Raw genomic sequence first — 27461 nt, 5'->3', positions numbered from 1 at the left:
TACTCGGTCTTGTTAGATATGCATATTTGCATTTTCAAAAATTTTCTAGCTATGAATGCATGAAACTTTGCCAGTTTTTCATACTCAGTAGGTATCTTCGCTTTATTATTCAAGAAGTAAGTGGTAATCAACGCGAAATACCGTGTCTCCGCGCGTATGCGTCGGTAAGAGGGAATAGAGCGGTCGCGCATAACTTTCCGGGGTAAACGTGTTTTCGGCCCAGGTGAGCTTTGCTCAAATATAGATTTTCGGTGTGTTGTGACTTCCGAGGTGTACCAAACCATTTATTCGCAGACTGTCCACCCGTTGGTTATATTCCAGCACGCAGTGATTCAGAGTAGGTTCCGTTCGTTCGATAAACATCGTAAATAATTAATCGCGACAAAACATTGTAATTAATCGCCACCAAATATCGCAATTAATATCGGTATTATACGCGACTCGTCTGCCAACGCACACATCTTTTTTTTTTCTTTTTCTTTTTTTTCGTTCGATTCTAACGGCGATGGCCAAGCAAATAGGCCATTTTTGAAGCTCTCTTGCTGACCGCTTGCAGTATGTGTTGAGGGTCTATATATTTACTTTTTTCTTGTTTTTGGTTAATGCATATCTGGTTGCTTCGTAACATTGTGTAGTCAGCTGAGATAAATCAATGAGAGATACGTTTCGGTAGTTGCATAATGACTTCATAAACATATTTTCGAATATTCGAGTCTGTCTTGATTAGGTTATAGGTCCGGTATCCTCGCGTGCGCTTTATTTTTGCGGTGTTACATCATCAACCGGAATGAGTTCAGATCGCGTTATGATTTCCGTAGAAGATATAAAGAACTCGTACGCGCGATATTTGTTATTATGAACCCGGTATTAGAACTCAGCGCATCGTTTACCAAAACGAAACCAGCTGCAAACCTTACCCTTTTCTCCAACATCCCAGTGATTTCTCAGAGGTGTTCTCGGCTTCCAATAAAGCGAGTATCACGTCAACATATTCCCATACACATTCCTTCTTTGACCTGCATTCGGATGCGGCCGGCGCTGGTATTGCCTAATATAAAGATTAAGGTCACAATCCCAAGCATCATCCATTGGTTCTCTGTGTAATTACAGCTGATCTGGCAATAACGGAGTAGCAACCGCGGGCGGTCAATCATGCTCATGCTCAGTATTCGATGGATTTCCTTCGTTCTTGCAGCAATAGATTGGAAAATCTTCTAAGATTCTTCCCAAAATAAGATAATTGTAATTCTATTATTCACACTATTGTACTATTGAAAATAGTCAAACCTTGTCAAAACGAAAAATTCGACCTCTGATTGGTCGTTATACGCTTGCTTTCCAAGCACGGTCGACAGAATCATATACCTTGCAATTGAAAACATGCTATTTGGCCTATATAAGAGCCTGTTTCAGCCGGAGCCGCTCATAATAGTTCTAGACAGCAACAACAGCAGTCGTCCTTTCTTAGCAGCAGCACTAGCCCTGTGGTTGGTCACCACGTCTCAGCAGCAGCGCGGTTTTTCTCAGCGTGTGTCGCCAGACAGCCATTATTCCCCTTGTGTTAGGGCAGCATGAAGATTGCCATCAGGAAATCCAATTTTGGAAATTAAAATGCCTTTTTCAAGGCGAATAAACAAGTCATTGAAAGTTAATAATTTTTGTCAACGAAAGCAAGCATTCTGTGTTGCATCCTAGCAATTTAAATTTGTCGCACCCATCTAATTTACTGAATGTGAAATAGCTTCCACAGTGCCTGTTGTCCGTGTATCTTGATTCCCCCAACGTTAGGGCAGCTTAAAGGTTGTAATTAGCAACCAATTTTGAACCGCAAAATGCTTTTTTTTTTCAAGGCAAATAAAAAAATTATTGAAGGATATTAATTTACTGGCATCAACACAAGCAGACATTCTGTGCGGGATGCAATCAAATTCTGTTGTAGTTGTCTAATTTTTACTTATACTTTATTTAGTAAACCCCCCACTGTAGGGGCAGCGCAAAGGCTGCGATCAGCATAACCAACTTTGAATAACAAACTGCCCTGTTAGACCGCATTCACAAAGACAGTTAGTTCGACTATGCAGAGCTAATATGAAGTCGATTCAATCAATCAGCAGTAACAGAATTTCGTCGTCTCCCAGTTGCCAAGTTGCAACATGATGCAACACGCAACAGCGAGCAAACGAAATCGCTTGATGTTACAAACCGCAATAAGATACGGGTTAAAACCGTTGCGTGTGTGAGAGCACCATCGGTGTTTATTCGCTGGATACAAAAATCAAATGCGAATTGTGGAATAATTTGTCTGAAGAACATTAGGGAATGGAACAACTGAACTGATAGGGCGTGGCCTATTACATAGCACCCTTCGGCTATAAAAGAGTGTTTCTGAAAAAACTAGCTACATTCATTAGTCGGAAGGTGAGCTGGATGGACCGTCTACAACGTTGACAGCAGCAGCAGCAGATATCAGCACTCAGCGGTAACAGAATATATCAGCGGGTTGCGCCTGTGGCTGCTTTCAAATTAAACAAATCACTTGCCCTGTGGTTGGTCACCACGTCTCAGGCCTCTGCCTGAGAACGAACGCCAATGCGAGCGATCGGGCGAGATTTTTGCCGTACATCAGTCGGCACTTCCTCTAATGGAAAAGTTGGATCATTTTGTTCAAAAGAATATTACTGTCGGTAATATTACAGAGCTGTGATTGCATTATATCCGATATGGAATTGAACAATTGTTCTTTTGAGGACAAATAAAACACTTAATTTGAAGAATTATTAGTTTTGGGTACCAGTAGCAGTATGGTAACAGCCTCAGCGGTAGGTGCAGCCAGTACTTCCATGAGACTGATGTTATAAGGAAGTAAATGGCAGCGGCATGGCGAAACAGTTCGGGTGTGCTTAGACGCGCGTCATTTTTCGTTGTTGATATTATTCCCCACATGAAACGAAGCGCTTTCGTACGATAGCGGCGGTATTAGCGGTAGATGCATTTTCCAACACTTACGCCACTAAAGCCGTGTCTAATTTTCAATGTAAAAACACCTTTCTATTGTGTTGGCCGTGCACATTAGGCCTCTGTCAGGCTAAACGCGAAAAGCGGCGTGAACCGTTTCGCCCGGTCGTAAGTTAATGTGCAGCCGTAAGTAGAGCTGTGTAAAAGTATTCTACTTCAACCTCGCGGTCGTGGCTTTGCACACAACCCTCCTGTGATTTTTCATGCTAAAATATTATTTGAAAATAAAGTGTATTTTTGGCGATTTTTCTTACATACACACAATCGGTTCAAGCAGATTCAAAACAACAAGTTGCAATACGTAAAGTGTTTTTATTTTGTTCCCAGATTAGTTCTTAAGATGAACAAATATTATAACAATACATTTTATTGTTATTTTTGAAAGTTTTTCCTCGAAGGCAATGTTGAGTCCCAATTTTCTCCACAGCGTATTACATATTTCTTCTTAACAAAAACCCAAGACGTGAAGTAACATGCAAATTTGGACAATTTCATGAGTCATATTCCTCGTGGACTAGTTTTTGACGATTTTAGACCACCTTCTCTCTCAGTGAATAATCATTCATATATATTCTAAAAATACTGTATGAACCTTGGACATTCGCCATTATAAACTGTTCCCGTAGAATGTGAATGGCCCCCAAATTGCTTTTCATATTTATAAACTCGTTTAAGGCTGTTCAATTTAGTGAAAGTAGCAAAGTGTTACACCGAATTCATCAAAACAATGAAGTGATCAAAGTCACCCCGGAATGATTATTGGTGTAAAATGTTTAGAGCATATTTAAAAACAGCAAAATTGTTGCTAAACTTTCGAAGTAGTGACTGAATCTTTTTCAATGTATGCCAGTACTTATTTTAAAAATATCAAAGAATATTGTTTTCAGTATAGTTTCTTTCGGCTTCGCAGTCTTTAAAATGTGAAAAGAAAACGATATTTTTCTCTTACACCGACGTTTCGAATAATATATATTCTTTATCAAGGCTCTACAAGTAAATAAAGATCAAAACGATTTTTAGAAACAAATACATAAATTATGCACATAACATCATTACCGAGAGGACCATTTTCCTGTGAAGTGGTTCTTCGGCTAGAGCATTAATTGTCAAAACAGAAAGTAATCATCCTAACAGAACATCCAAAAATACATTAAATTAGCTAAACATGATATCAAATACAATTCATGCTTCTTACATTATGCAAATTAAAAAAAAACAAATTAAAAACTGTACACTTTAACGGAGCGGAACTCGTAGCACTCTCAATCATACTAAACCATTTTTTCCGTAACCAGCAACCTTGCATGCAAACTCTATTGCGCACAAGTTATGCTGTGTGACACTCGGTGGAAGCTGTCAGCGACCGTTGACGTTTGCTGTTGTTTATTTCTGTACTCCGCTTGACGTGTTGCATGATTGCTGTATATGTTGTGCTTAAGCCTTCAACATCACTGCGTTTGTTTACCGCATGATCGTTCGTGATAATGTGGCACATTTCCAACACGTTCAACGCTGTTTTTCGCCTATGTTCATCCAGGATACACACCTCATTCAACTTGAATGGTCAACGGTCGCTGACAGCTTCCACCGAGTGTCACACAGCATAACTTGTGCGCAATAGAGTTTGCATGCAAGGTTGCTGGTTACGGAAAAAAGTGGTTTAGTATGATTGAGAGTGCTACGAGTTCCGCTTCGTTAAAGTGTACAGTTTTTAATTTGTTTTTTTTTTTAATTTGCATAATGTAAGAAGCATGAATTGTATTTGATATCATGTTTAGCTAATTTAATGTATTTTTGGATGTTCTGTTAGGATGAGTACTTTCTGTTTTGACAATCAATGCTCTAGCCGAAGAACCACTTCACAGGAAAATGGTCCTCTCGGTAATGATGTTATGTGCCTAATTTATGTATTTGTTTCTAAAAATCGTTTTGATCTTAATTTACTTGTAGAGCCTTGATAAAGAATATATATTATTCGAAACGTCGGTGTAAGAGAAAAATATCGTTTTCTTTTCACATTTTAAAGACTGCGAAGCCGAAAGAAACTTCCCTGAGTAAACTAACAGTCGATAGAAAGTATAGTTTTCAGTATATTCTGAAAATATTTGAGATACAATAAAAAAAGTGATCAAAGTCACCCCAGTTTACGGTACCATTCTTTAAACGCGCACACTTCTGAACGAAGTTGCTTAACTGTTTTCACCATCACGTTTGGATTTCGACTGGTAGAGCTGACAAGTTCATTCTGCGGGCTCATGGGTAACTATGAAAAATACTGCATGCTACTTTCGTTGGTGCGCAAAAAGAAAAACCTATGAAAAATCGGCAAATTTTGTCAATTTTTTTAATGCAAACGATACTTCTACTTTTGCTTCTACTTCTAATTCCCCTTCAAATAATCTACTCTACTCTACTCTACTCTACTCTACTCTACTCTACTCTACTCTACTCTACTCTACTCTACTCTACTCTACTCTACTCTACTCTACTCTACTCTACTCTACTCTACTCTACTCTACTCTACTCTACTCTACTCTACTCTACTCTACTCTACTCTACTCTACTCTACTCTACTCTACTCTACTCTACTCTACTCTACTCTACTCTACTCTACTCTACTCTACTCTACTCTACTCTACTCTACTCTACTCTACTCTACTCTACTCTACTCTACTCTACTCTACTCTACTCTACTCTACTCTACTCTACTCTACTCTACTCTACTCTACTCTACTCTACTCTACTCTACTCTACTCTACTCTACTCTACTCTACTCTACTCTACTCTACTCTACTCTACTCTACTCTACTCTACTCTACTCTACTCTACTCTACTCTACTCTACTCTACTCTACTCTACTCTACTCTACTCTACTCTACTCTACTCTACTCTACTCTACTCTACTCTACTCTACTCTACTCTACTCTACTCTACTCTACTCTACTCTACTCTACTCTACTCTACTCTACTCTACTCTACTCTACTCTACTCTACTCTACTCTACTCTACTCTACTCTACTCTACTCTACTCTACTCTACTCTACTCTACTCTACTCTACTCTACTCTACTCTACTCTACTCTACTCTACTCTACTCTACTCTACTCTACTCTACTCTACTCTACTCTACTCTACTCTACTCTACTCTACTCTACTCTACTCTACTCTACTCTACTCTACTCTACTCTACTCTACTCTACTCTACTCTACTCTACTCTACTCTACTCTACTCTACTCTACTCTACTCTACTCTACTCTACTCTACTCTACTCTACTCTACTCTACTCTACTCTACTCTACTCTACTCTACTCTACTCTACTCTACTCTACTCTACTCTACTCTACTCTACTCTACTCTACTCTACTCTACTCTACTCTACTCTACTCTACTCTACTCTACTCTACTCTACTCTACTCTACTCTACTCTACTCTACTCTACTCTACTCTACTCTACTCTACTCTACTCTACTCTACTCTACTCTACTCTACTCTACTCTACTCTACTCTACTCTACTCTACTCTACTCTACTCTACTCTACTCTACTCTACTCTACTCTACTCTACTCTACTCTACTCTACTCTACTCTACTCTACTCTACTCTACTCTACTCTACTCTACATGATACAACATGAAGAACCCTTTCAACAATTGTATATGGTGTTTGCTCAGCTTTTTTCAGTCTAAACAGTTATTTTATTTTTAATTGCCATCCTCCTTCCGTAAGTAGTCATGATATAATTGTTATCATCGTTTTCTACTCTCAATCTTATTATTTTTTTCAAGAAAAGTTACAAAAAGTTAAACAGTGCAATTACATTTAATTGTAAATATTTACTTTCAAAGGTCCATTCCCGTCACCCCATTTGCGTTCTTGACAGTATCTGGTTTTCTTTGTCAATAGGAAAAAGAGAGGAAGAAAGTTTGTGAAATTATAGTCGTTGCATAAATTTTTTTTGTTATGATTTGAATGCGAACGTACTTCATTACATCGCCGTTCAAAGTTTAAATGGGGTTCTGACGCTTGCAGTTTCGCATTCTCCTAGGGGAATTTATTCTGTCAATGTCATTTTTGTGGGTGTGTAAGATGCACATTTGTTTACACGATTGTCGAGGGTTTAACACACGTTGCTGCGCAAGGATGAAAATTATCACTCACGCTCATTTTTTTCGCAAGCCGATAACTCGTTTGATATGCACATTTTTGAACAACTTTTTATGACGAATTTGAAGTCTTCAAGTAGTAATACAACTTTGTCGAAGAGAGTGTTGCTCGTACTCAAACACCGGGGCCGTGATAGCAGATTTCAGAAAATTATCGCGATAATCTTCGCGATCGTCATAATTATCGCGATTATTTGCCAGAATGTCCTCTTACAGCTCCGGTGCTCGAGTACGAGCAATACTCTCTTCGATAATGTTGTAGTACTACTTGAGAACTTCAGAGCCGTCATACATAAATGTTCGGAATTGTGGTTAATAAATGAGCTATCGGCTTGCGAAAAAAATGAACGCGAGTGAGAACAGAAGGTTTTGAAGAATTCCGATAGGACCAACTGTCTACTGCAAAATGCGTCTCTACTCTGAAATTTGTTACTTTTTTTTTTGACTTTCAACACGATCTTTTCTGTGTTTGAATATAAAAATTAAAATATAAGTTTTTGCTATTCAATGAACATCGAACAATGGCTCCAAATGTCATAAACTCGAAAATAGAAAGGGTTACTCGCGGTTTGTATCTAACAAACAGTTTACTTTTGTTTCGGCAACAAAAACACTATCAATATGCAGGGCCAGAAAAAGCCAAAAATTCCTTCGGAGCTAAATTTCATTCTAGTATTTATTTATAGTAGTTAATCATCATAAGAGTTCAAAACAAAATTACATTGTTCAAGTTAAGATAAATTACATTGAGTTACTAAAGCAATCAATCAAAAGTAGTAAAGCAAATCAAGCTGAACCTGGCTGAAAATACATACGACCTAAGCCGTCAAATTAATATATACAAAAAACAATAGAAATTCCTAAAATTGCATCGTATAACATCATTTTATTGATTTTTTTAAGAAATGCAATTTAATCTTATGCGATCTACTCTAATTCACATAGAGACCGCATGTGTCTGGACAAATTTGCAATAATTTCTGAAAAGGCGACATCCATAAATTACACAATGCAAAAACCCAATTTTCGGACCCCCACCCTCCATGTGTAACGAAACGCAACGCCAACACCTACTCCCCCATAAAACTTACGTAACGCTGTAGAAGAATTTGCTGGATAAAAATGTTCGTTTTTGGAGAGTCTCTCCAGAGATATTTTGTTACGTAACGCTGATCTTTCCTCCCCCCTCCCCTATGTAACAAATCGCAACGCTCAAGGATACTCCCCTTCCCCCTATGAGCGTTGCGTAATTTATGGATGCTGCCAAAGACGTGTTTTTTTTTAATCCGATGGTATAGTAATCACACTGAAATCAAGTTTCTCTCGAGCGTGGCTCTATCACTTTTCTCAAAAATAAATAAATTTCTTTGTTTGCTCATAACGATTTGAACAAAATTTTATGTGGACATATCTCTGCAACTAGGCTTGTAGTTTTACACAAGTGGCCTATTCATGGAATAAAAACGAAATTAAAAAAAAATTGTTTTATTCTTCGACATAGTTTCCACCTAACATTTCGACGCCAATTTTGCAGTGCTGTAAGTCCTTCAAAATAGTCGTTTTTTCCATATTTCCCCCTTCAACGGAATCACTCCCCAGAGAATCACATTTCCAACCAAAAAAACAGAAAATAGTCGTTTGGGGCTAAATCTGCAGAATACGAAGTGAGGGAGACCGGTATTAATTAATCGGTTGCATCAAAATGTGCGAGAGAATTGTCTTGGTAAAAAAGCAGTCTCTCTTCACCATATGCGGTCGTTCCACCTTGGTGCCAACGTGCAATCAATCCAATAATGTACAATAATTTTATTTATAGATTTTTTTGCCATATTCAAAGTAGTTGTTGAAAATTACGCCTTTCAAATGAAAAAATCCAGACTGGCAGATTCTTGAGTTGTTGAGTGTATCGGACGAGTCTAATCACATAACAGCCACTCTACCGACTACCGATTGGACTAAACAGTGTAGAGGTGATTTCATTTGTTATCCATTGCCACGAATCACCGCAAATATTTCTTCATATTTTTTTAAAATCATTCAATAAATTGAGAAAAATATACCAATATTCCACAATAAAGGTAATTGTGGAATCAGAATTATACCTATAAATCGGAAATGGACATCCGAAGATATTTTGGAAATCTAGATGGAAATCCACATGAATAAATCATAGATGATGTCCGGATGTCAAATATCGATTTTCTGTCTTCTTCGAATTCCAAGATGGTGATTTCGCATTTTTGAAAAGCTGTGGAAAGCTGAAGAAAATATCCATATACTCCCAAATTTCAATGTTTTTGTATCCGACTCCATTTTTTTTGGAAAGTGAAAAAACGCTCCATTATTAGTATTATCGCAAGTGGTGTAATATCTAGAGACTAGAAATAATGTTCAAAATTTAAATAATAAGTTAATTAGTGTAACAGAGATGTTCCATTTAGTTAATGTATAAATAATGGGCAACAATGTAATAAAGGAAGAGAGGGAGAGCGAAGAAATAAAAAAACAGGAATAAGAGAGGCATTCGCTAGAAGAGAAAGAAAAAGTAAGATGGTGAGATTAAGTGTATCAAAGATGAGATAAAAATGCTAAAAATATAATTTTTTTAACATATTCAAACGTAAAAACCAGAAGTATTGTGAAAATATTATTTTTCGTTTCGCAAACATATTTTTTTACCATCAAACCATTGCTCCAGAAAGATTAAAAAAACTCAAATGAAAATAAATTATAGGTGCATCCATGTGAACGGAGGTGTGACTTTACGATTCAGTTGATAGCTCAAGCCATAGAATGCGCGCTTACCAATGGGGTAATCCAGAAGATATTAGAACTCTGAACTCTTCTATATAAACCTGATCCAATTCCGCAGGAATGCTATGATAATAAACATTATCATCGAATTCAAGCACCGGGCGGCGGATGTGAGTTTATTGCCAAACCAATCTGTAGATCGTAAACGGATTACTAACATTGAAAAAACGTAGTCCGCGGTTCTCGTTTTTTTTTTTTTGCTTTCATCCTCCACTTTCAACTCAATGCAGCACAACCTATTCTAACGGGCTGCTGTACAGTTGGACAAATATTAGTCTTCGGAATACCTCCACACGCTGCTAGCAGATGAAGGTGGCAATATTGATTCTTGCAGTGCCTCACCGGTGTACCGTTAGGTGTTTTACATCTCAGCGGCAACAACGACGTGTCGAACAACGTTCGAAGTTGGCAGGCACGTGCAAACACAGACTACACGGAATCCGTCTGCAGTCACTGCTCTCGTTACGCTTAATCTATGCTGGTGGATGCAGAGAAGCTAGCCACCGCCAGCCACTTGGCAAACGAAAGACAGATCTGATGCGCGATGCCGAGATAAAACCATTAAAACCCATTTGCAGTAGTGGCCCAACTAGCACGAAGCGAAGCGGCAGCGGTGGCGGCGGCGCGTTATACATTCCAAATGATCAAGTCACGTCCCTCTCGAGCGCGACTCGCTGCAATCCAGCCGAGGCTCGCAAAGAAAGCATAATTTGCAAACATTTAATTAACAATTAGCGTGCAGCAGAAAAACCGACACATACAAACACACACACATATTACTATGCGGGAGCGCCACAACTATCCAAGCTGCCGTAGGAGGTCCATCGATCAGGCTATCGTATCTTGATCCATTCCGTTCGGTAAAAGGTTTGGAAGCAGCCGAAAGAAAGTTGCACCGACACACCGCCCCACCTACTCCCCGCGAACGATTCAATGATTATCGGCCCCCATTGAGTGTGTAATTACCCATTATCGCTTGCCGACGCTAAGAAACGATGTGAAGAATCGCCTGATTCGCGTGCGGCCACTAACGCGACCGTGGTGGCGGCTGTTTGGCTACATTCGCAGAATCGTGTACTAACAACTTGTAAACACGCTCCAGTATTATCAGCAGACCAGACCTCTTGTGCTTCAGGGGTAGGCGTAAATCTTAATGCGGCCGGAGTCGGACGGAGTTTATCCGCAGTCGCTCTCGTTTCGCATAATCACAGACTGGTGCGCAACCCGGCAGCAGGTTCCGATTCCGGGCGGGCGGGTGTCAAGGGTTTCTTTTTTGCAATTTTCAAGCAATGGGACTTCGTTTCCTGTATCATTTAGCATATTACCGCATCTAGCGGCCAACAATGGTGGTATTGTATTCGATAGGCTAAACCTGCGGCCGATCGCGAAGATCGATGAGCGTTTGTGCTCTACAACCCCCCCATTCGGTAACCTGGCTATTGACAGGCGGATTTGCTCCTATGCACGCAAGTCGGTGCGGTTTGAATCACAATCGATCGTTTCATTATAACTGCAGGCGGTGTATGTTTTTTCGCTGTGACTAGTAGTCAATCGAAGAAGCTAGTAACTTGGGATATGGGGTTTAGGATGATTTATCAATTTGAAAAGGAAAAAAAAAATACATAAATGAGATTGCAATGTTAACTTACCAGGAATTTTGAATTCTGAAATGAACAAAGAGAAAAAAACAATAGACATTAGAAACTAGAAATAACCATAAAATGAAAACAAAAAATATAACATAGACGACGAAAACACACTCATCCTTCTCTTCAATCGGAGTAATATTTACAAATTACAACATAAAAGATGAATAAAATAACATTCGCTCTTTGGTGTACTGCCATTAAAAATCCCTTTTTGTTTTAATAACTATGTTAGGTCAAACTCTTTCAAACCATACCAATTTTGCGAAATATTTTTTATCAAATAGTATAATAATTTTGGATAAAAATGATTAAAAATTAGAAGAAAGTTTCGAAAATTTCCAGTTCTCCACTCAGAAAACCACAAAACTACACACTGCACTTTATGTATGGATTTGGGCTCAAAACAATATAATCAATAGAAATTGTTGAAGAGGTTGTTAATCAGACACAACCGCAAGGTTAACGGAGAATTGCGACTTTCTCATATCAATATAATGTATTTCTTGCTAAAGGTTTGGAAGTGCACTCGATTATGGTAGTATATTTGATGATGTGAAGAGGTAAATTGCAATTATTCTCTTTTAACTTTCTTTTTTATCAAATGGAACCAACCTTGAAAAGAAGCGTTGTTTAATTAAATTGAAGTCATACGAAAAAAAACAATAATAAATAATAATAATATAACCCCAAAAATAATAATATAACATCAAAACCAAGCAGAGTGGATGGAGTTCAATCCTGCCCGATGAACATGTTATGTACAATTTTAAATATTAATAGAGACAAAAACTCATTTTTACTGCTTCAATTGAGAATATCTTATTGTCTTTAAAAGGACAATTGGCTTTAGTTTTCACAAAGCTGAGAAAAAAATCAAATTATGCCTTCTTTGTAATTTTATTTGGCAGAACACCTCCCTGAGTATAAGTGACACCGTATAAATGCTTGGTTGATTCCTCGCCAATGTGGAATGCCAACTGACGCAGAAAGATTCTCCTTTTATAATTATTTCTAGCAGCAGTTCTCACTAATTACAACACTTCTGCAACAAAATACTCCATTACAGCAACCAGATCGACAGGTACTCCAGCACCAACGCGCATAATTTCCATTACGTAGCCGACAATGAATTCGATATACCGTGAGTTGAAGCTCGGGCGAGACAAATAGGACTTTGTCTTTCCCAGATAAGTCGCAATGTATCTGCAAGTTTGATTGCACGAGATAGAAGAACAAAACTGCTATGATGAAAAAAACCCGTGTGACCCGGATTGTCTTAAATACCTACAGAGAGAACTGATGTAGTACCAAACAGACGGTGTGACGTAGGTGATAGAATGAGGGAATTCAAAAAAGAGGATGGACTGCGCTGCATGCTGTTTGCATGTATACAAGCTAACGTTGTGCGCGAAGTACATTGATTTTTCGTCAGCTCTATAGCCGTCAACAAGCATACAGTTAAGATGGCACCGAAGAAAAGTTACAAAGCAGCCAAGTTCAGACTTCCGTACGTTTGTTGTTGCCAGGATTACTTGCCAAGCTCGGCGGGTTCTAAGCTAAAGCTAAACTAAAGCTATTACGAAATACACCAGCTCGAAGTAAATTGTTTCATTTTCTTTTCCAAGGACAAATTAGAGTAACACGTTTTTGAAGCAAAGTTCAATTTTCTTACCTTACAAAGCATGAAACGCGTGAACACAGCTCTACATATCTATTCCAAGCGATTGAAAAAAGTGGCGTTGAATTCCTTGAAATAGAATTGTTTCTCACTTAATCATATTTCAAATGTCGAGCTAGTTTGAATTATGTAAATTAGAATTCTGTGATTGAGCCATTTAATAGTATGTAACACAGATTAAACAACCAGTTTGACGCAACGACACAACTCGGGAAAATCGTTTAGTAATTGAAAAAAACGCTGCCAGAAGTAACAAAAAAGGAATCATCCCGTGTCATATGCGAAGGGCAATTCGCAATGTCTAGAAACATAATAGACTTGCTGGTCGCCACTATAACGTCAACACTAATGGCACTTTTTAGCTCCCTGAAAACATTTATTTTGATTTGTGGAACAGCGTGGGTAGAGCTGAATTCTGCCTATCTCTATTAGCCAAAAATAACTACTTCAATTGAATAACTTTGGGATGTTGAAAAGTGCCATTGGTGTGCTACAAGAGTGACATCGACAGATCTGTTCAATTTATCGTCATTGCGGATTGCGGCTGAAAGCGAACGGCACTAGATTCAGATAGCCTCAATACCATTTTGTGACATGTTCAGCAGTGCTACAGATATGCCTGTATGACGGTGCTTTCCACACAGACGAGAGATCTTAAATCTAGCGCTGTGGAAGATCATCCCAAGTCACCAGTGCAGTGTGGTCAACCGGTTTCATCTGCGGGTCCGTCCGCTTTCCAGTAAATCGTGCTCTTGCAACAGCGTTCGGATAGACAATGCGGACAAAATTAGTGCTTGCTAGCTTCTATACGTGACTACTGAAAGTTATACTTCCGGTGGGCGTGTCATTGTGCACTGGAGCAATCAAAACAACAGCAACAATGAGAAATCGTATAGAAAGTCAAATCTTATATTTTTTTATCTTAGTGTTGACTGTGTTGGGAAAGAAAGGTATTGTTTGGTTGTTTAGATTGATTTAGACTAAGACTGAAAGTTTAGTCGATATGTGGCCTTGTTTTCAACTTTGATTGGTCGAAATATGTATTTATCACGCTCAACATTTTTCAATAGCACAATAGTAAGTATCATAAAATAAAAATTTTCTGCATTTCGGTGGACGCACAACTAATCTCCAGAGTAGGCAGTGTGACTTTGCACTCGTATCCAAGTGAGTTTTTAAACTTGCTTGCACATTTATTTTCGGTTTGCACGTAAACCCTACCAACAGTGCATTACACTTGAGTTGGATTTGAGTTTGAATCCTTTTTGAGTTTGAAAAATAACAACAATTGCATAAAAATCGAATTGCGATGAAATTCGCGCCGCGTCTGCTGCAACAGTTTGTTGCATTGTCCTTTGAAAGCATAAATTCGATCTAAAAACAAAACTCATCGCGTCACATTAACGCCTGCATCGTTGGATACATCGTGCACTGCATGCATTGCACGCATTTAAACTCAATCGATGAGAGTGTGCGGTGCAAAAAAACTCAAACTATCGAGAGGAAGCAGATTCAAGTTGGATTCAAATCTGGAAAAGTGTTACTCAGTTCAACTTTGCACGAGTTCATGCCATCACTGCTAATCTCACAGTTTATTGCTGTAAGAATGAAGAAAATCCATTGAAAACTTACTGAGGTTTAAACATTTGAAAGTAAACATTGTTTGTGACGATTCCACCCCTATGTTGCCGTAGGACGTAATTTTATGCCAAAAGAATAATTGGGCAAAAATAAATGGTGAATATCAAACTATTTTACTAATAACTATCCTAAACTCATTAGCGATTATCTATCACTGAAGGTTACCTCTTTGCTAGAGAAAAATGCGAAAAGTTTGAATGTTCTAGATGCTTAAGATGCTCTTTTAAAGATTTAAACTCAACAGGTCAACTAAAATCATAAAACTAAAGAGTTGTGTGTTTTTGATTTCTAGTATTTCTTTTCTAATGCGAACGTTAAAGTGCTAAAATTTGAATTATTCGTTTCAAGCAAAGTTAAACTAAAGCTATTCATTAATCATTATTCTCAAATTGCTCTTCAATAAAACCACTCTGTAGTTCAGAACGCTATGCATTTGTTAATAATGAAGGTTATGGGCCCAGAAATTATAGCTGTATGCGGTATTCTGCAGTTTAACGGTGGCGGAAGGCTTCAGCACTGACAATTCTCAGCCGATATGTTCCTGGATTCCGAGACCCTAGATTTGGGGACTAAGATCGGAAGGCGAAACTCTACCGTGTTGATAGAATCACACACAAACAGAGGTGCCTCTTCGAAGAAAAATCCTGAAAAATTTTCGTCCTTATTTTATTAGAAACGTATTTTATTAGAAACGTTACACTCATGCGCCACCATGTGAGCTTATTGCCTACGAACTTATATTCGAAAAAGGGTTTTTGTCTTTGATAATGGGTGTGAACGCTTGATTAAATCAAAACCAGCGGCATTACTGATGGTTTTTGTCTTTGATAATGAATGTGCACGCTTGCTTTTAGCGACACCAGAGGCATTACTGCCTACTGAGCAAAACTACAAAATAATCGTTATTTTTCTGGTCGATGAGATCGCACCGAGTGGAACGTCTGTTTGTCTGTGGTAGAACCTTTGTAAAAAAGTCCATTGGAAATTATAACTTGTTGAAAAGCCCCTTGATCGAATGAAGCTACTTGATTGCTACTGCCCATTCGAAAAGCAACCTATACGAAATCAAAATCGAGTTGGACATTCCAACATATATGACAAATATGTGTCGAATAGAAGCACCGAAGATTGGGATACTAAAGTAAACAAAGTATGAAAGCGATTGTTGGGAAAGGAGTTGAATTTAAATCAGATAAGCTCGAATTCTGTAAGATATGCAGAATAGACAACAATATCGTGGTCAGTTCAACGGCAACCGTCCCAAAACGACAAGGCTCTTGTGAAGGAACCAGCTGGAACCATTGAACACTAGGGTCCTACGGAATACTAGGTCGAATAGAAGCATGACACCAGCTGAATGCTGGCTTGGTCAGATGCCAAGCCTAGAAAAATTCCCAACCAACAAGGAAAGAAACTATCAAAAGTCATGAAGTCCAAACGGTGTGGGGTGAAAAATCAAGAATCTTAATTGCCCGTGACGTGGAGTTTTACGAAACATGTCTTCCGTATGAAGCCAATCTTGACAGGCAAGCAGATCGGCCGTTGATTCCTTTACCGTACAAGCAAGAGCAGGAAGCAGTTCAAGATGAGATACCGATGTTACATGAGGGAGCTTCATAGTCGCAAGGTTACAGAGTCCGCTTTAGCAAGCGTAGGCCTGATCTAAGTGAAATAAGGCCATCAGATGTCAGTGGACTTAAGCATGGGTTTATTCTTAGGCCCTTCTTTAACGTTCTACGAAACCTCGACAAATAACTATTGAAAAAATTAGACCCTCTCAAAACAAAACTGGCCAGAGGGAAATTCAGTTGGAACTTCCCCAATGATTTTGTGATAGGCGATAATATTGTCCGGAAACAGTGAAATTCGGAGTAGTAAGTGTAAAAATCGAAAGGTGAAGAAGCATGCACACAAGCACGGATTATAATAATCATGTAACATGCTCTCAATAGTGACATCGTTGAAAATAGAAGTGCGGAATACGACAAACACCCGGGCGACATCACAAAAGAAGTTACTGAGTCTAGTAATGAGTTTCTACGATAATTAAAAAAAACTGATAATGCTGAGAATGGTCCAGATGCTGTTGACGATGACATTAATTCCGAACCGTTGACAGAAGCGGCTAATTCCGGGGCTGTCCTGATTACCGTTGATGACGACTACGCGGAGGAGTCGGCGGACACCGGGGCGCTCCCTACGCAAATAGAACAACACGAGTCCCAAAAAGGACGTTGAGGTGCAGCGAATGGAAGCGCAGAGTCCTCAGTAAGTTTTTCAATTTCTTCACCGGTTATAGAGCCAGTTCTGTTGGCCAATCTTACATAGAAGCTTCTCAATACTACAACGAAAGTGGTCGACGACGGCGTTTGAAAGATGGTATCCTGTCGGAGCGCTTAAAGGAGGACGAAGAGTTACCTACAATTTACGGTGTGGACTTCGAGAACACATATGCTCCTGTCGCGAAGCTGTCAACCATTAGGATTGTAGAATTGCTGGAGTACTGTTGGTGGATGAAGATTGCTAGGATTTTCTACATGATGACATTAAGGAAGATATTTTTTTATAGAGATCCCATTGGTGAAGAATTTTGTCAATAACTCTAATAGCACAAAACGACATCTTTAGCCCATAGAAACATTTGTGTAATGTATCAGACGGATCAAAAATAATCAATTGGAATGCTTGCCCTATGTTGCGTGGAATTGCACAGGTTTTTCAGTTGATCCACTAAGGACATTGCAACGGCAAAAGAACCGGGCAAATGCGCCTGCATGAACTAGCTTGGAATATTGGAACCGAGCTGTGGCAATTCCTTACCTTGAATTCCCAAGTAACTTCATTGGAAACACGGTTCGGTGAAGATAGTGCACCTGCCTACGCGTTGTGCTTACTGCATTCTGCTAACGTAATACACATGTCGTTGGAAGAGTTCAAGGGCCAAACTGAAGCTTTCATATTTTTTTACAAAATTGACAATTTTGTTGGAGAAATCTGGTATATCAACATTGCAACAGCATGTGAGCAGACGGTAAGAACTTGGAAGAGCTGGATCTTATAGACCTGCTTGCTGAAGCCCGTTCTTTTTTCCCTGCAGCTGAGAATGCAATCAAAATTGCACTTGCTATACCATGTACATACTTGTACTTGTCCCCCTGCCCCAATTTTGAAATTCCGGCTACGCCAATGCGTGCAAGTTACCGAATTCGTTGTAAGGTTGGATCAATCTCCACGTCGCAGGAACGAGAAATTCAACCATGAGTTTCAAGAGATCCCACAATGACTATTGCCTGTACACACGCTCAGATGGCGGACACAAGCTGTACGTTGCGCTATACGGATACGTTGAAGATTTGGTTATTGCAGAGAGAAAATTAAAACCCATCATCTGTTTGAAAAAGAAGTTCTCAACTATACTCTGCATGATTCATTGTGGATAGGCCCGCAACTTTCTGGCAACTAAGATATGGTATGATCGAGAAGCTGGTACCCTTTAATTTTCACAAGAGACGCATTTCAGATTGCGACTGAAATGAAGTTTGGAATTATGAATGGGGTTGAGTTTTGGATTTGGGTCTGGGTTGCGACTGGGATTGGGATTAGGATTGGGATTGGGATTGGGATTGGGATTAGGATTGGGATTGGGATTGGGATTGGGATTGGGATTGGGATTGGGATTGGGATTGGGATTGGGATTGGGATTGGAATTGGGATTGGGATTGGGATTGGTATTGGGATAGGGATAGGGATTGGGATTGGGATTGAGATTGGGATTGGGATTGGGATTGAGATTGGGATGAAGTTTGGAAATGGGAATGGGGTTGGGATTAGGATTGGGATTGGAATTGGAAGTAGAACTAGGATTGAGATTGGAATTGGAATTGGAATGAGAATTAGAATTGAGATTAAGATTATGATTGGGATAACGATTGGATTTGGAATTGAGATTGAGATTGGGATTGGGATTGGGATTAGGATTGGGATTAAGATTGGGATTAAGGTTGGGATTGAGATTGGGAATAGGATTGGGATTGAGATTGGGATTGGGATTGGGATTGAGAATGAGAATGAGATTGGATTGGGATGGAGATTTGAATCAGGGTTGGAATTGGGAATTTTCCCTTGTAGAAGACTGAACCACTGCGAACATTTTTTGATTTATTGATTTTGGGTCTATTGGAGATTGGGATTGGGATTGGGATTGGGATTGGGATTGGGAAGGGGATTGAGAATTAGAATGAGATTGGATTGGGATGGCGGTTTGAAATAGGGTTGGAATTGGGATTTTTCCTTTGTAGAAGACTGAACCACTGCGAACATTTTTTGATTTTGGGTCTATTGGGGATTGGGATTGGAATTGGAATTGGGATTGGGATTGGGATTTGGATTGGGATAGGGATTGGGATTGGGATGGGGATTGAGAATTAGAATGAGATTGGATTGGGATGGAGATTTGAATCAGGGTTGGAATTGGGAATTTTCCCTTGTAGAAGACTGAACCACTGTGAACATTTTTTGATCTATTGATTTTGGGTCTATTGGAGATTGGGATTGGGATTGGGATTGGGATTGGGATTGAGATTGGATTAGGATTGAGATTGGGATTAAGATTGAGATTGGGATTGTGATTGTGATTGGGATTGGGATTGGGATTGGGATTGGGATTGGGATTGGGATTGGGGTTGGGATTGGGATTGGGATTCGGGTTGGGATTGGGATTGGGATTGGGATTGGGATTGACATTGAAATAGGAATTGGAAGGAATTGAAATTGGAATTGGGATTGAGATTGGGATTGGAATTAGAATTGGGGTTGGGATTGGGATTGGGATTGGGATTGGAATTGAGATTGAGATTGAATTAGGATTACGATTGGGATTAGGATTGAGATTGGGATTAGGATTGAGTTTGGGATTGAGATTGAAATTGGAATTGGAATTAAAATTAAGATTGGCATTGGGATTACGATTGGGATTGGAATTGAAAGCGGAATTGAGATTTGGTAGCAGCTTTCAGTAATCTTACGGGGTAGTTAAACTTTGATTACCGATTACTCGAAATATATTTTTTGGCGCTTGGTTCGGTTTGGCTGCACACCGACCAATTAGGATTGAGATTTTGATTGGGATTGGGATTGAGACTGAGATTAAAATTAGGATTAAGATTGGGATCGGGATTGAAATTGGAATCAGGATTGAGATTGGAATACAATTGTGATTGGGATTTGGATTGGCATTGAGATTGGGGTTGAGATTGGGATTGAGAATGGCATTGAGATTGGGATTAGGATTTTAATTGGGAATTGGATTGGGATTACGATAAAGATTGATATTTGAATTTGAATCTGGATTGGAATTGGGACTGTGATTCGAATTCAAATTGGAATTGAGTGGAGATTTTGATTGGGATTGAGTTTAAGTTTTAAATAAAGATTGGGATTATATTTGGAATAAGAATAATGATTGATATTGGTATAGGGATTGGAATTGGAATCAGGATTGGGATAAGGATTAAGATTGGAATTGGGATTGGTCTAAGCCACATAATATTATATTGTTCTTCGCATGACATAATGACTTGTAACGTTATTCTTCACGACATTACATCAAACGATTTCCTGGGAAACAAATCGCTCTTCACTAAATATTCGCTAGCAGTCAACGATCACTCAACGAACCAACAGCGGCATTGTGCCGCACGTGTCTTTAGTCTGCGCACCCCATGGAACTGATTACAATTCATAACACAGATTTGTATGCAACAAATCATATCACCACAAACTGCCATGGTAGCAGCAAACGATGATGCCAGCATATGCCAGCAGTAGTGTCATTTGAACCGGTTGTTGTTGTGTGATAACACACGTGTACGAACGCAGCCGGGCATGGAGTTATGTCGCGACGCATCAGCGCACAGAAATTAATCTTCTCCACTTCAGTCCAGTCGTCAAATTATGTTCACAAGCAGCAGTGGAACAGTGCATCCGCCACTGGCGTTGTTCATCGGTCAAAACTTGGAGCTGGCGACGCGTACTCAGTACAGATTAAATTTAGAGGAAAAAAACCCTTTGACGTAAAGTACCATTGCATTCAACAATTCAACGTGCGTTTTATGGGAATTGTTGATAATTGCATTATGATGTCGGAAAAGTGCACTCTCTTGTTGAAAATCCATGCTCTCAGCCTGTCAAGCAATGCACTCAACTTCCTCCGTTTCCCGTGCATTGTGGTATGCCTGGGATGCTTGAGATAATTAAACGGAACTGCACATTTGTATGCTAAGCCTGCGTCAGAGGAAAAAGAGATGAATGGAAAATCTCACTTTCTATTCATCAACGTTTTTAACTCGCTTCTTTCAAATGTTCGTAACTTACGAACTTGAAACCAGCGATGTCTCTATCATCACCGGTGTGGTGACGCGCGTGCATAAGCCAACGATATTCCGAAGATGAAAGTTCAGACAGTTGATTGCAACCTTTCGTCGATTCATCTTACGTATCAGAGTGCGCGCAGGTACCTATATGGTGGGATAAATGCCACCGAAGTCACACGTGTGTTGCTCGGCGCCCAATGGGACTGGTTTTTGTCTGCGCCCGCTCAAGTAGGTTCCGCGTTGTGACAGCCAAAGGTGCGCGGGAGGAAGGAATTGTAACAGAGTGGGTGACGGGTAGAAGAGGGTGAGTTCAGCGAACTAGAGACATATGCTAATTGACGGATGATTATTTGTGAAGCGGTTTTTTTTCGGTCGATTTGGAGAGGCAAGAGAGTCAATTTGACTAGTAACGGAACTTTCCCTCTCTAGCTGGATGGAGAATTCACTTTTGAAGTTTGGATCCGAAAAAAATTGGTTATAAATTACCAAAACTTCATATATTTTGTATTTGCAAAGAAACAGTTCTGTTGGGGAATCGACTACTCAGAAACTCCGATAGCGTTTTCATTTTTTTCTGTTAAATTTTGTTTTTAATTGTTTTGTGAGAAAGATGGATGTCCATTTCGCGATGTGTACTCATTTTGCCTACCCGTGTAGAAAATATCCCACAAATATAGTCAGTTATCAGTAAAAAATATTTAAATTTATTACGATTCTTAAATTTTCCATAAAATGGCTGTTTTCACTTTATGGGTTTTCCGCGTTATTCGTGGTCTAGAAAATTCATAGCACGAATCTAGGTTCCCTCTTTATTGGTAGAACCCGCAAACGTTCAGATGAAGCAAGTGTTACTGTCGGTGTTGCTTATGAGTGCCGCAATTCGTTGCTTGGAGCATAATCTTGAAGCTAAAGGATCGATTTTTGTTGTACCGAATACCATGGTTATTTCAATAACTACTATTAAAGTCGACTGAATATTGTTAAAATTTTTTTGCATTTCAGGGAAATTGGTATCACGCTGGTGAGCACTGCAACTCTATCGGAATGCGACTGGCAGTAATCGACAGTGGCGACAAAAATGACCGAGCAATTGAAGCCATCAAGAAAGCCGGAATATTTGACACATCGAACACGAAAGCTTGGATTGGCAGTAGCAACCTTGGAACGGGAGAGCAATATTACTGGCAATCCACGGGTGCGAAGCAAACGTTTTGGGGCCCAGGCGAACCAAACAACAACGAAGGTATTGAAAACTGTGCAGAGATTCGGTACACTCAAACCGTAGGTTGGAACTGGAACGATTGGATATGCTCCACGGTACAGCCGTTTGTATGCGAGAAGACTTATCTTCATATTGTGCAAATTGATGAGCATACAAGCGCATGATAAGGGAAAATATTCAACAAGTGATTAGTTCTTAACACAAACAAAGTATTAAAATTGGATAAACTTGTTCTTCTATACTAGTTGTTTTTCTTATTAAACAAGTCTACGATAATTTCTACGTTTTAGGGCGTTATTCGAAGTAACCTTTTAATATATTTTACTATTTTCAGTGTTATGATTTTACATCTCGAATCATCTGAAAAATATTCGACCTTTAAGTTTTATTCGTTAACATACTAATCTTTACTTATGGTTTGGATACTAGAATATCAAAATTAAGACTATGTTGGTTGATGACTATCCGCAAGTGTTTTTTAACCTTTGTTAGTAGGTTATCAGCGACTTGGTCATTAGAGTGTACCCATGCCAAAAAAATCTGAAAAACATGAAAATTCAATGGACCATTTTTCAGTTCCATTTAAGCAATTATTTTTTTCACATGTAATCTTTTACTTCATGGTGATTTAAAACTATAATTATCTTTCAATTAAATATATTTCAAATCGTGAACTATTCGTTTTTGTTCACGCTAAATGCAAATACTACAATCCGTTTCATAATTTGATCTTCTTTTTCAACCCTGGAAAGATATTCTGCGTCAATTTGACTCCTTGCTTTCAGTCCTTTTTTTAGCTGACAGTGCGTTGATTTTTTCTCGTTCTTTCTTAATCAAAACAGAAATATTAGAACCTAAATTCTTTCAATTGTTTAAAAGTCGGGAGTAAATTTGACGCATTATTATCCTTTTACGCATATCAAAATATAATTATCTTTCAGGGTTACGTAGAATGACGTCTTACGGCAACGTAGTGATACAAATTGAAAACCCGAAAGCATCAAGAGCGTCACAAAGTTGTTCACTTTTAAACGCCTGAGTCTCAGTCAGTTTCCAATGGATTTTATTGATTCTTTTCTTGCTCGCTCGAGTGCACAATGACACGCCAACCGGAAGTATAACTCTCAGTAGCCACGTTTAAAAGCTATCATGCAGAAATTTATTCTTCATTGTATAATCGTTATATGGAGAAACGTTATATGGAAAAAACGAAACTTGATAGCAAAAAGCCAGAACCAAGTTTTTTTTTTGTTCTATTTGGAGCCCCAAACAATCCTAAATTTATTGGAAGTCGATTGGTTTAGTCTCCGCTTGGCGTATTGCATTTCAAATTTACATGGAGATTTGTACGGAAAAACCAACGTTTTTGCATTTTCCATTCTAAAGAGCTCAAAGTGGCTCAAACCATAGGTTTCATGACTTGAAATGGTAGGTTTTTTGATGTCTAACAACTGGGACGAAGACATCACAGAGCTAGGGTGTCCTGAAAAAATACTGGAGCTGTTCAAAGTTGAGTATTTCGAAATTTATGTTGCAAATCATTTTTTCTGCCAACACTGCAGACCAGCCTTAGTCAGATTTCTATCAGAAGTTACTTCTGAAACACGTTGTAGATTCTACCTACGACTAGAATATTGACCTGACTTTGTTTGTTTGATCCAGCTGAGTGTATAAACTCGTTACGGCAGGTTATTTCTGATGAGAATCTTACCGGCGCCGGTACATTGGTAATGTTGAAGAAAACAAGATTTTCTGCATTTAAATCGACATACTCAACTTTGAACAGCTAGCTCTTCAGTGCCTTCTGCAAAGTTGTTAGGCATCCAAAATACTATACTTTTACATAATGTAGTGCAATATTAGAGCATTATTGAGCTCTCTAGAAAGGTAAATGCAAATAACTAGGTTTTCCAATATAAATTTTCATACAAATTTGAAATGCAATGCGCCAAGCGGAGACAAAACCAATCGACTTCCGGTAAGTTAAGGGGTTTTTTGGGGCCCCAAAAGGAACCAAAAAAACTTGGTTCTGGAAAATCGATCACTTTTCCCCACCCTAATAACCAATCACTGCAATAAGAGGATGGTTTACTAGAAACTCATTAATATCATTTGAAAGCTAGCATGCAAAAATTTAGTCTTCATTGTGTATCTGTTCCTTGTTTCAAGAGAAAGCAGGTAGCAGGTGGTAATTTCATAGCAGCAGAGGGAACCGGCGTACCGTGCACTGTTAATTGTAGATCACGTTCCACTGCACTAGATTTTGGATCTTCCGTCTTTGTGGGAAGCACCGTCACACAGGTATGTAACCTGCTTTGAGAAAACAAGAACCAACCGTTCTTATATGGGCGACCACATGTTTCCAATTAAGGTGCTAAAAATTGAATATCGAAAAAAAGAAAGGTTCCCATTAAATTCTACTATCAACTTCGAAAAAAAATAGTAAATTTTCTCGTCCGCAGATACGTATTTCGAACTACGACTTGTAGTCTTCATCAGTGCATATATGAACTGATAAAGAGCATAGCGGGAAACCTTATTTGCTTTGCTTTAAGCGAACAATCCTGAAAAGTTCTTCCAATGAAGATTAGGTAATAAATTATGCAGTTGTTTGTGTACTGTAACATGTTTGAGTTTTTGGGAAGCAGATTGAATAGCCATGAAGAATGGTTAGCTTATGACCTTTGTTAAATTCTTTCAGCTACATCTAATTTCCAAAGAGTATTAACGGGGCGGAGCAAGTGAATGCTTTCGAAGTCAATGGATGTTTCTTGTTAAAAATATGATAGCCATTTTTGATTTGAAAAGGCGTGAATCGTTTTTAGTAAAACTTTGCATGCTTTTGTAACTTTTGTAAAATATCTTCCGGAACGTATCTCTAGACTTCATTTATTTCGTTCAATGTAAACAATATCGCAATGACAGCATGCAATTTTAGGAATTCCCGCTTTGCTCAGAGTATCAATGGAGAAGATCCCACTATTGTTTTGAGTTTGCTATTTAATCTTCACTCCAAAAATCCGAAACATGGTACAGTACACGGGTCTCAAATGGTGAGTTAACAAACTGGAAGGAGCGTCAAACATAGATTTTTACATTAGTAAACCTGTGTAGTATATAAGTGCTGAATCAGGGAGGACGTCTCTAAGGTTATTCTGAATCCTTTGAAGAATCTTCTTCCTGGTTTTAAAACAACTTGTTCAGATTAGGACTGCATATAGTATTGCTGTTCTTAATATTCGTTTGTAAATAAACAGTTTATTCTCGAGACAGACTCTAGAATTTCTGTTGATTAGAGTACATACTATACTATTATCGTCAGGTTTTACCTGTTATCGTCCGGGGGTCAATGATGTCTTAGAGCTTTAATTTCTTGCATGATGGTTCTTCATGATGCAGAGTATCTTCCTGCAAAAGATTAATTTTCTATGACTCCCCTGACGATAACAGAGCCGATACGCTATTTGTTGCGTTTGGTTTGGATATTCCAAATGTGCTCCTTGAAAGTAAGATTCTTATGATAAATTAGCGCTGAGTGTTTACCTTGTTCAGAGCAATTTAAGATTGCACCGTTCATCTTAACACAGTGATTTTTGGTGGGTTTGAGAAATGAAACTCTTGGTCTGTGAGGAAAAATAATTAATTGTGTTTTTGATACAATGTGTTGCAATATACACAAAAATTTTGCTTATAGAAAGAAGTAAACTAATTGGCCGATAATTTGATGCTTCAGTTGGAATTAGAATGACTTTGGTAAAATACGCTTACTCAAAGCGGAATTCATCTCCTCCACCCCAGTGGTTGCCCTCCCATTTCGCATACGCATTTGAGTACCTTTAATATGTAAGAAACATGTATGTCAAGTTTGGTGAATATCGGTCAAGAAGTTCCGGAGATATAGTAAAAGATGTATATACCAGGGATGCTACGGATGTGATTTTCCACACATCTGCAGGTGCGGACGGGATGCGGATATGTGATTACGGATGCAGATGTAGATGCGAATGTCAATTTTCATGCGGATGCGGATATCCGTAGCATCCCTTATGTTTCATTTTCCTTATTTCACATGACCATGTCTCTCCCCAGTGCAAAAGTTATTTAAGCGAGCAGTAAATGCACAAAGGAAAATTTTTCTGCAGAGTTTTATGAGGCGATTTTTTTCAATTTCCGCATGGTATGATGCGGATGCGGATTCGAATGTGGATGTCAATTTTCATGCGGACGTTCCGCATTTGCGAATGCGGATGCGGATATCCGTAACATCCCTAGTATATACAGCGATTCTAAGACACAAGTTTTTTTAAGTGCTTCAATTTCGCTCAAAATTGTAGGGATTGGTCACCAGCCAAAAAAATAGACTCATAGGAGAACTGCTCCTTTATTCATCTTATTAAGCCGTTTTTCACGAAGAATGCATGGATTAAACACTTAATTGTCATGAAATCATTAAACAGATAAACTAAATATGCTTACGTGCTCTTATGGAATCGTTTAGCATTGAATATTTAGAAAAATTAGCTAGATTTATCCTGAATTTTGTAAAACAAACCATTTTTCACAACGCTCCCATATCCATCTCAAAACATAAATCACTGCTCAATTATTCATCTCACGAAGCCCCCATATTCATCATAATGATAATCATGAATGAATCACATTATCATGAATGAACGTAGCCGCAGCTCGTCGTAGTAGGTTACCTAAATATGGGAAGTCTTAAAATTGGAATTTTTCACGAAAATGAAAAGAGAAATTTTTGACGCAAATTTTCAAACGCGTTTTTCTCGAAACTATGAATATTGAGTTGTGCCAGTATTGAATTCAACTGACGTTATGGGCTGAGATGAATAATGAAGCAGTTTCTTTTTTTGCACCTTAGCGTGTCCAGTCTCAAAATGGGGCGACA

The 27461-nt window shown here is 38.7% G+C and overlaps 2 protein-coding genes across 3 annotated transcripts in view; one reads left to right on the top strand and one right to left on the bottom strand.

Annotated features, from left to right (window-relative positions):
* LOC129719830 (uncharacterized) overlaps window positions 1-27461 on the bottom strand; it is a 615095-nt gene that overhangs the window by 520601 nt on the left and 67033 nt on the right. For both annotated transcript variants that reach the window (XM_055671238.1, XM_055671239.1), the window contains exon 3: window positions 11641-11655. The gene's annotated coding sequence lies outside the window, so the exon portion shown is untranslated. The remainder of the gene's footprint in view (window positions 1-11640; window positions 11656-27461) is intronic.
* LOC129720353 (lectin subunit alpha-like) overlaps window positions 22167-27461 on the top strand; it is a 28575-nt gene continuing 23280 nt past the window's right edge. Inside the window, exons 1-2 of the mRNA XM_055671816.1 lie at window positions 22167-22271; window positions 22333-22611. Coding sequence (XP_055527791.1) covers window positions 22167-22271; window positions 22333-22611 — 384 coding nt within the window. The remainder of the gene's footprint in view (window positions 22272-22332; window positions 22612-27461) is intronic.

Source organism: Wyeomyia smithii, chromosome 2 (assembly GCF_029784165.1).
Source record: "Wyeomyia smithii strain HCP4-BCI-WySm-NY-G18 chromosome 2, ASM2978416v1, whole genome shotgun sequence".
Taxonomy (NCBI): Eukaryota; Metazoa; Arthropoda; class Insecta; order Diptera; family Culicidae; genus Wyeomyia; species Wyeomyia smithii.
The sequence above is the reverse complement of the archived record's forward strand: the minus strand, read 5'-3'. Positions and strand labels throughout refer to the sequence as shown.